General features: G+C 45.7%; 1 protein-coding gene across 2 annotated transcripts in view; it reads left to right on the forward strand.

The window, feature by feature from the left end:
• The first annotated feature begins 935 nt into the window (after positions 1–935).
• Positions 936–16,799, forward strand: part of Ror2 (receptor tyrosine kinase like orphan receptor 2) — a 216,571-nt gene continuing 200,707 nt past the window's right edge. For both annotated transcript variants that reach the window (XR_002790600.2, XM_013150151.3), the window contains exon 1: positions 936–1,066. Coding sequence is in view for 1 of the 2 variants with exons in the window: in XM_013150151.3 (XP_013005605.1) it covers positions 982–1,066 (85 nt within the window). In the remaining variant the exon portion in view is untranslated. The remainder of the gene's footprint in view (positions 1,067–16,799) is intronic.

Raw genomic sequence — 16,799 nt, forward strand, 5'->3', positions numbered from 1 at the left:
CAGACCTTCCCATGTGCTAAACAAAACCAAGAATAAGCAAGAAAATATGTTATTTGAATTGCGTTCAAATGTCTTTTACTAGGGAAGCAAATTACTTCTTCATGGTCTGGGGCCCTGCATTCTGCTTTTAATGGGTAAAATGACACAATTTGCTTTTAACAGTAAAACAAAAGCCAGCGGCTTCAGATAGCATCGGGCTCCGTGGGCTCCTTCAGGGCAGCTCCGCTCCCGGCAGCTGGAGCATCAGGAGACTCGACTGTCCTGCAGTGGGGCGCCAGCGGGGACGCGGCCACGTTCCCTTCTCCAACATCTCCACCGAGCCCTCACCTTGCTCCTTGCGCGCAGAAGGTTTCTGAGGCCGGCAGCTCCCTGACGTGCCCTGCTGGACACCGGCTGGGTCAAACGTATCTTGGTGTTTATGCTTTGGGACCCAGGTCCCCAGGCGTCCTGCCTCCTGTAAGTGGGTGACAAAGGTTGGGGAGCCTCTGCGGCGTGGACGGCCCCGGTTAAGCCCGACAAGATCCCTCCAAGGCGCAACTTTGGGTCCCCGCTTCGCGAGGTGCAGGCAGGGGCCGCGGTCAGGAGGAGCTCTGGCAACAAGGAGCAGCCCTGGCCAAGTGTCCCGCGCGTTCGCCCAGCAGAGGGCGCCGGCGCCGGCCCGGGCCGGGCCTGTCCAAGGGGAGGGCGGGGAGAGGACCGTGCTCCGGAGAGCCCGCCCGCCGCGGTCCGCCCCCCGCGCTCGTCCTGGCGGCCGGCAGGACGCGGAGTCCTTGCCCGGAGCCTCCCGAGCCGCCCGCATTGCCGCGGGAACCTGGCTGCCCTCTCGCGCCGGAGAGGAGGAACACGAGGGGCAGCCGGCGAAGCGCCAGGGAGAAGCAGCAGCCCGTGCGCACAGAACGGGCTGGCGGCGCCTCCCCGCATCTCCGTCCGAGGTCCGAAGCTTGCGCAGCGGAAGGCGACCTGGCCCCCACGACCCGCAGCATGGCCCGGGACTCTGGGCTGCCGCGGTGCGTCCGGACTGTCTGGGCGGCCGTCGCGCTACTGCTCTCCGCGCGGCAGACCTCAGGTAGGACCCGGCGCGCGCTTCGCTCACAGGCGAGGGCTCGCTGCTCCCGCGGCCGCCCCTTCCTCTGTTCTGCACCCCGGCCGCCGCGCTGGCGCCGGATCTCCTGGGAGAGGGGCGCAGTCAGGGTCCCGGGGCTCCGTGCTGGCCGTGAGGACCTGCGCGGCGCCAGGCTGGGCCCCGCGCCTTGGCCCACACCCCGGGCCACCCGGGGCTGGTTTCAATAAGCCGTGCTCTGGAGCTGGCTAAATGTTTCCAGAGGCGGGGGTGGGGTGGCTTTCCAAGAGTCGGAGAGCCAGTGTGCAGCTGCGAGCGCGGGTGCGCGCCCTGCCTGGATCGGTGTCCGCAGATGTGCCCACCGGTCCCAGGAACCGAGCTCGGTCCCTACGCCCTTAGGTGATCCTTCCAGGGCACACGGATTTCGGTTCCCTGCCGGTGTGGAGACCCCGTCGCCAGGCTGGCCTGATGTCCGGCGCGCGGGGGGGGGTGCACGAGACCCCGCGGTGGGACGCGCGCCGCTGGGATCTGAATTCTCAAGTCCTTGATGGACGCGCTGGGCTTCCCTTTTGTAGGCCCTTAAATCTTTCCTGCCGCCCAGAGGCGGCCTAAGCGGTGCTTCTGGTGGGGGCGCCAAAAGTGCCCGGGCGGCCGGGATTCCAGGACGCTGGAGGCGAGGGGTGGGGCAGGCGGGCTCCCTCGCGGCTTTTCCTGGAGGGACACTCCGAACTCCGCGGGCGCTGTGTGGGCTTAGCCTAGAGGGTTCGGGGCGCGAGATAACTGGAGCGGGGCAGAGGAGGTTCTGTGGGCGCTCAGGGGACACCTGCATGGGTGCCGGGAAGAGGCCCCTCTGGCTCTTGCGGGTCTGATCCCAGGGGCCCCAAAGGCTTGCGTTGCTCTGGCGGGATTCTGGGCACCCTGCCGTAGAGTGGGAGGTCGCGGGCGGAGCCTCTAAGCTTTGCAGGATTAGAGACCATTGAGGTTCGTGTTAGGACTGTGAGACGTCCTTACGTGTAAATGGGTTTCAGTGTGCTTGGCTCCCCTTGCATTCCTGTAGGCAGGTGGGAATTAGGGGGAAGCATGGGAAGGGGTCGCTGAGCCCTTCCCGCGTCCAGCTGTGGACGACGCGCTCTAGGTACACAGCTTTGCTGCCCTGGTCCGCCCCACTCTATCCCGGGGTGGAGGGTGGGATGGCGTTTGAGTTTTTAAGTAGATGCTGATTGCATCAGACGTTCTTGATTACTTGAGCTGGGAGAGGGGTTTGTATTTAGATCCCTGTTCATTAAAGCACAAGTAGTTTAGAGTGCAGGACAGAAAGTCACGTTCTAAGTTAGTGTCCATCACTGAGGACTTCTGTATTTTGCACTCTCCTCCCAGCCCTCTCCATTTGCAAAACTCATTTACACTATTGAGAGCCTTTTGCTGGAAGGGCGGGTTCTTAAACGCTGCCTGTTGAACCTGAGGGTGCGCTGGTGGTCATTCGGTGGTTAACTGCCCAGCAGTAATTTAGCCTCGCACAACTGGGGCCATTCCTGTGGTGAGGGGTTTGAGCTGCCGGATGAGGGGGATGGGTGCATCCACTGCCCCAGGCAAGGTTGTAGGACAGTCCATTGCACTTTGGGTGGAAAAACCACCATTCCCAGTGGAAAGTAGGAACTCTGAGGAACAAAGCCATCCAAGGTAATTTTCTTTGAACTCTAAGTGGAGCTGATTTTTTTTTTCTAGTGAAATAACACTCCGTAGAGGAAAGAGCAGGATGTAATTCTCTTGTGAACTGGATAGGTTAACGGAGACCCCAAGGAATATAAGATTCTTAGCTGACTAGGGCGCCTGCTGCTCTCCTAGGGAGGGTAGGTTGGGAGTGATACGTTCAGGGTCCTCTGTCCTCACGTTTTGATAGCGCAGTGTTTACTTCTGGCCCCAATCCCCAGAATAATGGTCGTAATGAATAGTGACACTGATCCATCTAGAGGAAGGTAACGTCAGCCTCTGTGGAAACAAAAGCTTTTGTGTATATGGTAAGACGAAATGTAGACATGTTTGAAACATTTCAGAATTTAACAGTGAGATGGAGTTGAGCCTCGGCATCCACTTGAAGTTTGTTACCCTGAGAATCTGGGCACCCTGTGTGTGGCACAGGCAGTGTAATTGAGAGACACTTTTTATTTACTTATTTTTAGCTTTTCGCAGTGCTGGGAATTGGACCCAGAGCATGCTAGGCAAGTGCTGTGCCTCTGAGGTCTACCCGCAGCCTGGGGCTGCCTTTTTGACTAGCAAGTTATTGCTAGAGAACTGACAAGCATTGTGCTCAAAATTTTGTGTGTGAAAAAGCATCATGTGTTTAAAACATGCATTTTCCTGGTTGGTTTTGGTGACAGCAGTCTGCAGATTGGTGAGGCAATGTTCAAGACCATTTCTATTTTTTGTTAAACGTTATTCCTATTGTGTATGCGAAGTGCAATTGTGACTGGTGTTGCTGTGTTTCTCTGCTAGGGCAGGACTTGCCGTTTGTCACTTCTTGTCCCTTAGGTGTTTAGCCTGCACTTAACCTTGGGAACGTTTTAAAGTCTAGCAGATCTTCAGTTCTATTTAGCACTTTCTTTGGAGTCTCTTTTTTTTGGATGGCAGTGAAACAGAAATGTAGAGTAAGAAGCAGCTTCTCTGACAGGTAAGAAGACGAATCTGCTTTAGGAAGATTTCAGCTGGAGACCTGGTGCTCCTTTAAAATGCATTCCCCAGGAGGCTGGGTTGGAAGATGCATCTTTATCATTATAATGAGAGCTGGTGTGAAATGCCTGGGCTCCCTAAGGCTGGATGGAGCTAGCCCCTTGAAAAAACTATGAGTTTGTGGACCTTGTGAGTCTTTTCCTTTGGAGGGTTTAATTAGGTAATTCTAGGCTCCTTTTCAGGGACTAGAAAGTGATTTCTAAGTGCTGTCTCCACCCGGTTTATAAGGATCCTGTAAAATGTCATGGGTGTTCTCATGTTTATCTGGTTTATTTCCTGGGAATCCAGAGGGGGACTATATTGGACACTCTTCCTTCCGGGCTGGGGATCAGCTGGGGTTCATCTTCTGGCTCCAGGGGACTCCCCAAGGCTTACTCTTCTTTACACTTAAGCATTGGCTGAGATTCTTGTAAGGAAAGTTTTCCTCAGGATGTTCCCTTCTTGGGGAACTCTATATTGAAGGCCAAGTGGACCCAGAGTTTTCATGCAGGCGTGCAGGCAGGGTTTCAAAGCAAGAGGACCCTGGGCTTTGCCTTGCTAAGGAGTCACTACCAGCTGTGTCTGCATTTTTATTGGTTGAGCCCCCATGCATGGTCTACTGCAATTTTATGAAAGGACTGTGGGCTAAAAGGGCTTGTTTGGAAAACATTGCTCTGAACTCCCTGGTTTTGTATTGTTTCTCTGTTTTGGGGAACCAGTTAGGAGTAAAGCTCCAAGCAACTAGAGGAGCTGCAGCCCACTAATTATGGCTGCAGCCGGCTGGCATTTATACCCACCTCCCTTTTCTGGTATGTGTTTATTCGGTTTTGTTGAACACCTTGCCAATTTGGAAATGAGAGTGGTTATGGTTCTGCTGGTATGTGTAGATGTCATAAAGACTGTGGGTTGTAATCTGTTTAAAAACCATATTAACGGCATGGCCAGGGAATGGTTAAACAATGTTGGGAATTTTCAGGAAGCTGTTCAAAACTAGGTGGCTGTAGCTTGCCCATTTATGGGATTTCTGGGCATGTTTTCTTTTCCTAAGACCTAACTTTGAAATAAAAAAAATTCAAAAGCCAAGGGGAAGGAAATAATTACAGAAAAATTTAGCCTAACTCATTTAAGTATGTAGCTCATCCTTCAGAAGGTCTTGGGTTCCAGCCGGAAAGTGTGGGTATGTGTCTTTACTTGTGTTGGAACAAGCTTCCTGAAGCATTCTGTCACTGCTGAGATGTTACTGGGAGAAAGTGCTTGCTGCTGTGGTCTTCTCAGTGTGGGGAAACTCCCCACTGCACCCCTACCGCAAAGCTGTCAGGGTGAAGGGAGGCATTTTGGCCAAGTCATTGTAGATGTATTGTCTTACCTAGCAGCTCCTGGGCACATGCAGCTATTTAAGTTGAAATTAGCTAAAATTAAAAGAAGTGAAACAAACAATTTGTCCACCTTTTAGGAAGACAGTGCAGAGTTCTGACAGGGATTGCATTGAATCTGGGGACTGAGTTGAGTACTACAATATTACCATCTTAATATAGAGTCTATTGTTACACTTTTTAAGAAATTAATTTCTTTCATTGATGTTTTATAATTTTAAGTGTACAAGTCCACTTTTGTATCCATTAATTAATTCCTAAGGATTTTATTCTTGAATGCTATTGTAACTGAAGTTTCCAACAATTTTGATACTATTATAACTAAAATTGCCACCTTAGTTTTCTTTTTGGATTGTTCATTGCTAGATTATAGAATTGCAGCTGATTTTTATGTCTTGATTTTCCATCCTACCAGTTTGCTTCATTTATTAAGCTCAAGTAACATTTTTGTGGATCTTGTTCTATATGTGAGGTCGTGTTTTCTAAGAGATGGAAGCAGGAGACAATGGGGAGGGCAAGGAATACACAAAGAATATGTGTTATGTATGTGTACCAACTCTCTGCAATGAATGTAATCAGAGGAGGTACTGCAAACATGTATTAATAAAAGTTAAGAAAACCTCATGTTATCTGCAAATAGATTGTTTTACTTGGTCCTTTCCAGTTTGGGTCCCCTTCATTATTGTCACTGCCTAATTATCCATTCTAGAACTTTGACTACCATGTTGAGTGTAAGCGTTGTATGTGGGCATTCTTATTTTGTTCCAGATCTAAGAGAAGAAAAGCTTGCATTTTTTCACCATTGAGGATGTTGATCACAAGCTTTTCATATATAGTGTCAGTATGTTCAGTTAGTTTCCTTCTATTTTTGGTTTATTCTTACACCTTTTTTCATGTTAGACATTCTGAAGATGTTGGTGTCCTACATCTTCACGTATAAGACCAAGTCATCCAAGATGCCTGGGAAATTAAAACTGAATGCCAGCAAATTAAATGAGCACAACTGTATTTCAAATTAATAACTTGACCACGCTGAGGTGGAAGGAGGAATAGACCCAGTTTAATGAGGTGGGTGTGAGACTTGGTGCTTTGACTATACTGACTGTATATTCTCAGTTGACCTGGAAAACCAGCCACCACCAGAAAACAAGTCTTACTGACATCTTAGTGGATTTGACTTTTACAGTAGTACAGATGTGCGTGTTTTGAAAGTGCTGAGTATGAATTGTGGGATGGGGTGAATGAGATATGTGTTGGTACTGTTGAAACCAGGGCTCTCCTGATGGAAGAAGAGAATAACTGGGGAATGTAGGGAGGCGAGGAAGGGCCCAGAGGAGCTGGATTGGAATTGGAGGCAATAGTATAACTCTTGATTTCATAGAGCTAAAATTACAAACCCAGAGCGTATAAAAATTTTCATTCTATACCTGAAGGTAATTCTAGCACCTCATAGGTGGGAAGCAGTCTTGGGGCCTGGACCTTGCTTCTTAAACACTGCTGCACATTACAGGAGCCCAGTGCCTTGGAAAGGCCAGGAGTGGGAAGTGCACGATGAGTCTGACCATGTTCTTGTGGTGGAAAGTGAAAGTGGTCAGCATCCAAGGGTGCACTTCAGTGGCCAAATCTAGGGCCACTGAAGCATCACAGTAAATGAACACAAGCACAGGTTACGTGACTTAGGGTTCATCCTGAAGGCAGGATCATCTCTTTGTAAGTTCCTTAACTCATTACTGTTACGAAGTCTGTTACCAAATAAAGTCCCGTCCAAGGTTTGGAGAGGATGCTGTTGACTCGCTACAATATGTAAGTAAATGGAAGAGGTACAGAGGAGAGGGTCGCAAGAGCAGTATTTTCACGAGAGCAATGTCAACCACGAGTCCTTCACCACTGAGTCTGGCCTCAGTTTCCCTGAATCTTCAAGTGGCCCTTCACACTATCTGCTCACAGCAGATCTTGCTGACATTGGTTGTACAAGTCTTTGCTTCCTTTCTCTGTCCACAGTGAGACTGCCTGGTAGCAGATCAGAGAATCTCCCACCACTTCCCCCAAAGTACTGTGTTCCCAGCAGAGCCAGGGCCCCTGTCTTTGAGGATGTGGAGTGGCTCTGGCTCTCTTTGAGAGTCTGGTAAGGTAAGCTAAGGCAGCATCCGCTGAGCCCGTGACTCCAGGCCTTCCTGCTCTCCCTTTGCATCCTGTGGATAGTTGCAGAGTCACCTTCAGCACCCTGTGAAACGGCTGTTCTTCACCATTCTCAGAGCTCTGGGTTAGTTAGTTAATTATTATTATTATCTTTTGCGGCACTGGACATGGAACCCAGCTGAATTCTGCCACTGAACTACAACTCTTGGCTCTCTCTTACTTGCTCTGTCTGTCTCTGTCTCTTTCTCTGTCTTTCTGCCTGTCTCTGTCTCTCTTCCCCTCTCTCTCTCTTTTCTTCCCTCTCTCCCCTAGGTTTATTAAACAGACATGGTATTCAGGTGTAAAAGGCACTTTAGTTTTTAGGTATCTACTGTTCCTCTTCTCCTTTTCAACAATAACCACAAACAACAACAAAAGGCTCTTTTTTCCTTTTAGGTGTGAAGGCTTCAACATCTCACTTGAAAAATCAGACTGTTAGAGAAAAAGTGTTTGTATCAGGGAGAACAGATGAAGAGAATAACATGCAGCACACTAAAGAACTCATGTAGGGTGGGCTAGAGTGTAGCTTAGTGATACAGTGCTTGCCTGACATGCACCAGGTCTTTGGTTCAATCTCCAGGACTGCCAAAAACAAAAACAAAAAAGATACATATAGAGCCAAATATGTAATCTGCAGAGGAAATACATAGGCTACTAGCTTACAGAAAAGCTTGTCTTTATTGTCAAGAGAACCTAAACTGGAAAACAATTACCTTAAGCTCTTCTGATTTCTTCTATTGGGTGCCATCAGAAGTGAGTAATGAGGCCTGTATATAACCTGTGGGGGGCGGGGTATGGCTCTGTGGTTGTAGCTTGCCACTTTGACAACCTTTTGGCTTTGCCTGTTACCATTTAGTCATGCATATGTCTGTAGTCTGCTGAGGAACATGTACACTGCTCATTGTAACACCGTTTGTAATGGTGAAGTCTTGGAAAAATTTACTCTTCTCTTCTTGGGAGCTTAGTAAACATTGCTCTTTCTAAGCCGTGGGTCACATGCAGTGATTGAGGGAATATGTGAATATGGAGACTTGTGAGTGCTAATGGGAGAGATTTTTAAACAGAAGGTCCTTTCTGGACGGGAGAAGATCATTTATGGAAGGACAGGTGTGCACAGAGTGTGGCTGATCTAGAAGTTCCCACCAGCACTGAGGTCACCTCCAGAATAAGATCATAGTGTGGATACATCTTTGGAGACACAGAGGTTACCAAGGGTGATGAGGTTCATTCCTATATTAGCTGCAACTACTTATTCTAATTAGGAAGCTGCATTTGTGTGTAATTAAGTTTTAAAGTCTTTCGTAGCATTGTGAGGGAGAAGGTTTGGAACCACTTAGGTAAATAGCAGGTTCCCCCTCCCAATCTAAAAACTGAGGGTGTTAGTGAGACCCAGAAATGCACAGTGCACCCTGGGGGAGTGAAAGGGGTGAATAGTCTTTTAAAAAGATGGCAGAGGATATTGTTAATAGTGTATCAGGATTTAAAACCCACATTACTTGCACCTCTCTGCTTAGAGAGATTTATTCTGTCCCAGTTTGTCTACTTGCACTAGATCTGAGGGCACAGACAGCTTTCCCCAAAATAGCAGGATATAATACAGTAATCATCTTCAATTTCCTATTAACTTAATCTGGAGCCCTGTCTAACTTATACTGTTTCACCATGACTGATCTTAGTTAAATCTGGTTTGTGTGATTGCTGTTTGGTATTGACAGATTTTATTCAAAACTGTTATGATTGATAGGATCAAGTCTGAGAGTATAGGCAACTACACTGAAGATGACAAAATTCACTAGGATACCCTCTCTGGTTTGATTATTACCGGCTTTTGAAGTTTTTACACTATCTACAATATTTTTGTTTTTTATTAGTATTTTTATGTACTGCTATATTCAATTATACTACGTCTGATGATATACACAATTCTATTGAAGATAACAAGAGACATCACAGTAACCATGGTAGAACTCCATGTACAGTGGTTTCATATGCTTTTATCGTTCCATGTGTTTATAGGAATATGTTTTGTTCTGTCTCGCTTTGTTTTGTTTCTCCCTCTAATGTAGATAGGATAGAAATACATGTTAAGACTCATGCATGTGTAGAACCTATAAACAGTTTATGACAACTGATCTTATAACCCATTTCTAGAGACAGTTTTGCAGGATATATCGATCTGGGCTGGAGACTATTTTCTTTCAGGGCTTGGAATACCTTGCTCCAAGTTCTTCTTGATTTGATGGTCTGTGTCAAGAAGTCTGCCGTGATTTTGATGGGTTTTCCTTTATAGGTGATTTGTTTCTTTTCTCTGGTGGCTTTTAATATTCTGTTCTTATATTGAATTTCTGGGATCTTGATTATTATATGCCTGGGTGTAGCTCTGTTTTGGTTGTAGGTGGCTAGAGTTCTGTATGCCTCATTCATCTGAACATCATTTTCTTTTCCTGTCCTTGGGAAATTTTCCATAATTATTTCTGTGAATAGTCTTTGTGGTTCCTTTGTTTTACCTGTTTCTTCATTCACATTCTTTATTCTTAAGTTATAGATCCTCTTGTCATCTTCTAGCCTTTGTATTGTTACTGTCTGTTTCCTTGCTATTTTTAAGAAATTTTTCCTTTCTTGATCACACATTGCAAACCTGTCTTCCAGTTTGGATAATCTGTCCTTAGTTTCTTTCAAGCAGTTTTGCCAGCTTTCAAAGGAGTTTTAAATTTTCTGGTAATCTCTTTGTACCTGCTTCATGTAATCTATGTTTTCTTTATATTCTTCATCAAATGTTTCTCTCCTTTTTTTGTGCTCCTCCATTCTTCCATCTGTGTCTTCTTGAGAGGTGCTTAGCATTTCTTTTATTAATCTACTTATATCTTGCTTTACTTTGCTAAATATTTCTTTTTTTTAATTTAAAAGGAAAAAGAAAAAAAAAACAACAAAACAAAACAGTGTAAGGGTACAAATAATACAGAACTACAAAAAAAAAAAAACAAAACAGTAAGATATCACCAGTGAATAGATTACACATTATCATCTTTGAAACGGTGATTCAGGTCACAGGATCAAAGCATACAAAGTGAACATTCAGATAGTGAGACTGCAAATAGTTGTGTTCAATGATCCAATCAAAAATATTAATATGGCCATCTATTTAACACACCTAAACACACTTGCTGTTGCATCCTTTTGGGCACCCCCCCCCCTTTATTACAACAAAATTTACACATTTTGGGTTTTATTGCTCCCATAGATCTTATTACTTTTTTTTGTAAGAGAATAAAATGAAACATGATAAAACAAAGCTGTCAGTCAAAACCAAGGATAGACATAGCACATGATGTAAAAACAGAGTATAAGGTTATCAACAATGGTTACCATAATGCCTCTTGCTTCCTTAAGAAGAATTGTCCATCTCATTAGGTATTATAAAGTTGAACAAAACAGTAGAGAACAAGTCCAGTAAAACCTAAACATTGTAAACCTTACAGAACTTCAAAAGAGGATAATAGTCAAACCAGAATGGGCATCAAGTGAATCTTATTGCCTTCAAAGTAGTTGCCTATACTCTGATACTTAATACTATCATACAGAGTGCAACAGGGTCTAATCAGTCAAAACAAGATAGTGGGAGTATTACAGGACTTCAAATCAAGTTAATAGGAAATCAAAAAAGTTACTATAATATATCCTGCTAGTAAGAGAGAGGTTGAGATAAAAGAGGGCATAACAACATAACAATACAGGTCAAAGCAAGACAGTTTCAGCAATCTAGTGCTTCACCACCAAATAACCCAACTTAATAGTAGTTACCATAGTGTCTTTTTCCTTGAAATATTTGAATATAACTTCATATGCTATAGCATCAAACATATCAAGACACTGTAACACCATTCAGGTGGATGAAAGCATTGTAGAGTATTTAGAACCAGCTAACAGAAAAATGAACAATGGTTTCTATATTGTCTCTTTGCCTATAACAATTTTTGTTTATACTACCACATATGATAAAATCCAGCAAGATACAACATGATCAAACCAATGGAGACAGAATAGCCATAGTTTGGTGGGGCTTTAAAACAAGATGGTATTAAATCAGCACTAGCTATTATGATGTCTTGTTTTCTTCAAAAATAGCTGTTCATTGCATCACAGACCATAATATCAAATAGCTCAGAATAAATTGGCTAAATATTTCACTTTTGAACTCATATATGAGGTCCCAAAGATATATCTTTATGTTCACTAATGCTGTGTCTGATACTGCACGTTTGCTGTCCTCAGTCTCTTTTGTATTTACCTCTCCTGGATCAATGTTCTCAGGGCTGGGGGCTGGGGACTTTTTCTTGTTGCTTCCTCTTCTCATGCTTTTGGTTTCTTCCATACAGGCGTATAGAAGAGGTCCTAGCCCTTTTCCTTGTTGGTTATGGTTCTTCTGAAGTGCGCTGGTTAGGTAATCCTGCCCACTCCAGTGTGTTATTGAGGTACAAACAGGGGCAGTGTATGCTGGCTCCTCCCCTCCGGATCAGTCAACCTGCTGAGGCCTTCACTGTGTTAGTGTGCATGGGGCATAGGGAATTAGTTTGGGACAATTTATTGGGTCCCAGCTAGGGGCATGACCCAGACCAAGTGTACCCACTCCACCAATCCTGTCTGGGAAGGGAACAACTGACTGAAGTCACTGCTGTTCCTTTTTCTTGCCAGTCCTGCCTGATTCCAAGATGTTGTCCCATTGGTGCCCCTTTCCCGTGGAAGGGTCTTACTCCCGGTACTCACCACAAATCTGTGCAGGTCCTTTGCCAGCTCCATTCTCCGTTGGGTTCCCTGACTTCTGGCTTCAGTGCAACTGCACTTCAGTGCAACTGGGGTTCTAGTGACTCAAAGTGGTGTGAATTCAGATGCGGGAGAGTACAGAATCTTATCTGCCTCAATAGTAGCCCCGGGACTGCATGTGTGACTGGTTCTTTTCACTTTAGTTTCTTCCTGGGTCGAGAGGATCCAACTCCTTCTGTCCAGGACTCCCCATGATGTGTTATTTCAGCATCTGAGTTGTCTGTCTCAGGGAGCCTCTGTATTCTCTTGTCTATCTGCCATCTTTATCAGAACCTCTGTGTTCTCTTAAGAGAGTATTTAGACATAGTCACCTCATGCTGAGGAAGGTGTTGCTTCTTCAGCCTGCAGGATGGTGAGACAGTGGGTTTCTGCTGCTCAAGCCGCTGGGCTGTGGTGCTTTGCCCTGGCAGCTGTCTTAGTGTTTTTTCTGTTGCTATAACAAAATACCACACACTGGGGATTTATGAAGAGGACGGCTGGAGGCAGGGATCAGTGGTAGAGCATGTGTGTCATATGCAGGAGGCCCTGGCTTCAGCCAGAATCACAGCAAATAAGTAAAAGAGAATAGGTGTATTTGGCTTTTTGCTCTGGAGGCTGAGGAGCCCAAGGACATGGCATTGGGCTCTGGTGAGGCTTCATCCTTTATCACAGCATGCCAGGGTTTCAAGTGGCGAGACTCAGCAAGTGTGCCAGCTCTGTCTCTTCCTCTTTGTATAAAGCCACTGATACCATCCTGGGGCTCCACCCTCATATTCATCCAGCCCTAATTACCTTTCGAAGACCTAGCTCCCAAATACGATGAACACCGGGCATGAGGAACTTCTGGGGAGACTCTCCAGCATAGCACCAGCGAACTGACCAGACACATGGGACTCAAATACTGCTCACCCAGTGCCACTTGCTATGGATTGTACTTTTGGAGCTTCTGCTTAGGAATTTATTTGGTAAGAAGAATAGCACTGCTGAATGAGTGTTGCTGAGTCCTTGGCCTGGGGTGGTGAGTTGACTAACTCTAGCTGCTAGCTCTAGGCACTGCAGTAGCCTGGAACTTGGGGACAGACTCCTTGAGGTTAGTATGGCCAGAGGTAGTGTATGTCACGGGGAGCAGCTTGGGTGTGGACAGGTGCCTCGCTGTGCCCCTGCCTGATATGGACAATTACCTTCTCATCAGAGGGCACCTCTGTCCTCTTGAAGGGCTGCAGCCTGTGCCTGGCCACTCCCAAAGCATATAGGACTGCTCTGTGCAGGCCCATCTAGGGCCAAGCCTCCTCTCCGAGTCTTTGGTCAGTTCTTTGTCCATAGCAGGCCTCCTGGTTGTCACAAACCGGGCAGTTCCCCAGTATGCACACTGCTTGCCCACTAACACCAAGCCCAAGCTGTGACAAGACAAACCTCTTCCCTAGGCTGGGATTGTGGCTGTCAGCCTGGATGATGTGTGCCAGCTGTGGCAGCCCTTTGATGCAGGAGCAGATGGGATTCCTGGAGGTGGAGGAAGATAGTGATGTAGGACAAACACAACTCCCAGCTGACGAGATGTCAGACGTGTTGAGTTCCAGTCCCCTGAAATCAGAGAATGGATTCCAAGGGACAGCGGTGGTTAAGAGTAAAAACGGATTATTGAGAGGTAGCTTCTGAGAGACAGGAGGGGTTCAAGTGGGTAACCACTGAGGCCGTTTTGTCAGGGGTGATTTATCCAGCAGAGTCACAGTGTGGGTATGACATGGGTCAAGCTGCAGTCAACCTGTAGGATTCCAAGTGTGGCTGCTCAGCTGTACCTATCCAATTAAGAAGTGTAGCAAGGGTGCATGGAAAGGATAGAGGCATGCTGGGGGAAGAGATGGGTCCTGTGCCCTGGTCACACACCCAGGTGACGGGTTCCTAGCTGAACTTTCTGGACCAGGTGTTGCCTCTACAGTGTAAGTCCGTTATCCCCAAGGGAGGTATGTAGGCCTGGCCATTGCCATTGTGTCTCTATCTTGAGGCCTGGCTTTCTTCAGAGGTGCCTCCAGCCACAATTCTGATGACTTTATTTTTCTGTCCACTCCTTGAGTACCCAGTCCTTCACTGCCTATGATAATAAGGCCTGGCCTCTTGCAGGGGGTTGGGTGGGTGGGGAGGCTCTTCAGTACCTAATGAAGGGAGGAAGATTTGCCAGGGAAGGAGTTGTGCGAGGAGCCTGGAATCCGAGACTCCTTTACTCCAGGGGCACCTTCCTGTCTTTCCGAGCAAAGGGCCAGCTCCTGAGGCATCCCATAGACAGAAGCACTGACCTGGCTGGTAGTTCTTTGTGCTTTCAGTGGGTATGGGTGTCCCCAAGGTGGGTGCCAGAGCTCCTAGGAGAGGCACTGAAGCAGGGAGAACTTTGAGTGCTGATGTGGGCACCTGGAGGGCCAGGCACCGAGCCTGAGAATTGGTGGAAGGTGTTAGCCTAGACCCCGGGGCTGGTGGGACCTGGGACAGGAAGTTGGTTTGGAAAGAAGGACACCACTGAGATTTGGGGCTAAAGTGAGCCGTGGAAGGACTTCCATCTTCTGATTGTATTAATGGTTTTACCAAAAACATAATTGTTTCTTAAAATTCAACTTTTTTGATGTATTCCAGTTTTTCTTCACTCTGCAAAATTGCATTTTTGTTTTAGTTACGAAATTTTACTGTGCAAATAAAACATTAGTGTGATTTTCTCTTGAAAGAAGGAAAATCCATTGTTTCGCAAGGCAGAGTCGTCCTTTCATTAATGAAGTAATTATTTCTCATTAGCAAAGTATGTGTGTATATTCAGAGTTCAAGGGAGGTTCACTTTTTATTTTCACTTTTTGCTATTATTATAAACTTTGAGCTTTTTGTCTATTTAAGAAATTCTAATAATTTTTAAAAGTAGCTAGATAGATTAATCTAACCATACATCTTTGTGAATTGTAACAGCAGGATTACTAAAAACAAAACAAAACAAGACAGAACAAAACAAAACAGGATGAAGGCCAGTGTGGGTATGAGTCTTTGGGTTGTTCTTTATGATTCTTTTCTCCCCCATCCAGAGAATAAAGCCTGCTGCGAACTTTGGGTGTACGGGCCAGGGGCAAGAGGTTTCTGCGATGCTGAGCAAACTTTAGCTTAGGCCAATTCTTTATTTATAATCATAAGTATTTATTTAAAAAATTATGATGTGGAAAGCCACAGGACAGTACTCAGATTCTGTCTTTCATGGAGGCAGGCACTTCTTAGAGGTTCCTCCCTGACCCCGTCCCCGGCATTGGGTATGATTAGAAGTACTTTTGTTTTTTTCTGGACTGTTTTCACATCAGCATAATGCATTTAGCCACTGATTAAGTAAAATTCAAGAAAAACCAAGCCAACCCAAAAACCCTGGTAACCCAAACATCAGAACCAGAAGGTATAAAATGCAGAGCAAGAGCTGACTAGTCAGGGCTGGGGGTTTAGCTCAGTGGCATAAGTGCCTGCCTTGCAAGCAGGCAGTTGTGAGTTCGATCCCTGGTACCGATAGAAACGAAAAAGACAAAAAAAAAAAAAAAAAAAAAAAAGAGCTGACTGGTCACCTGCTTCACACTTTCCCTGTCTCTACCCCACTTCCTATGCTGTTCACCACCTTTCCTGGACCTCAGGGTCTGTCCGTGCTTCACCTTCATTTTTACAATATTGCGGCACAAATTTTAATGCCATAAAATCCATCATTTTGAAGTGGACTATTCAGTGGCCTTTAATACATTCACAGGATTATGCCGCCACCATGATGTCCAGCTGTAGAGCGCTTTCATCCACCCAGTGAAACCCCCGCTCAGCAGCAGTCTCCTTGTTCCTCTCACTTGCTTTCTTTCTCTAGGGATTTGCCTTTTCTTGAAATTTCTTTGTCATGGTTTACCTCGGTGGCCACTAGGCCTCACGCGTTTGCGTTATGCATTTGTGATTGGTTCATTGTCTAGTGCTTGGATTGATGGTGTCAGCGCTACACCCGCCTGGGGTGGAGCCAGGATGTAAAGTAGTGGCAGGAAGAAGGTGTGTCTCGCTCTCTTGCCGGTTTCTGCCTTGCTGTTTGCAGCTGCTGTGAACTGTAGCCCCACCTTACCACCCCGCCTTGGAGCCAACTGAGTATGGACTGAAACCTCCAAAAACTGTAAGAAATAAGCCTTTCCTTTCCCAACTTTGGGCATCAGGTATTTTGTCTCAGCAACAAGTAACAAGTAACATTCTTCTAAATTGACCTGTGTACCATGTGGCCTCTGTACTTGACTCCTTTCATTTAGTGTATGTTTTCAAGACTCATCCACATCATAGCATTTTTTGTTTTTATATGTGGTGAGATCGTACCATCTATACTTGAACTAAAGTTTGCTGTTTTGATATTAAACAACTGTTGTTATAAATCTTTCTATATTAGTGCATGGCAGACTACCTTATTAAATCATTGCTGTTACATGTCATTTGTGTGTACAGAGTTAATTTCACTGGTGTCAGAGAACTTCTGATTTTTAGGTTATTACATGAAGCAGCTCTACCATGAGCATTTGTAGATTTTATTTGAAAGCATCTTTTTTTGCATTTATATGAATATCTGTAGCCAATCCCCAAAATAAAATTTCTTATTTAAATTACTACAGACTGAGTATTCCTGGAAATGCTGAGGCATCAGAATTGTTTCAGATTTC

This window comes from Cavia porcellus, unplaced genomic scaffold (genome assembly GCF_034190915.1).
Source record: "Cavia porcellus strain 051 isolate PalLab524CR breed Dunkin Hartley unplaced genomic scaffold, mCavPor4.1 scaffold_17, whole genome shotgun sequence".
NCBI classification, from domain to species: domain Eukaryota; kingdom Metazoa; phylum Chordata; class Mammalia; order Rodentia; family Caviidae; genus Cavia; species Cavia porcellus.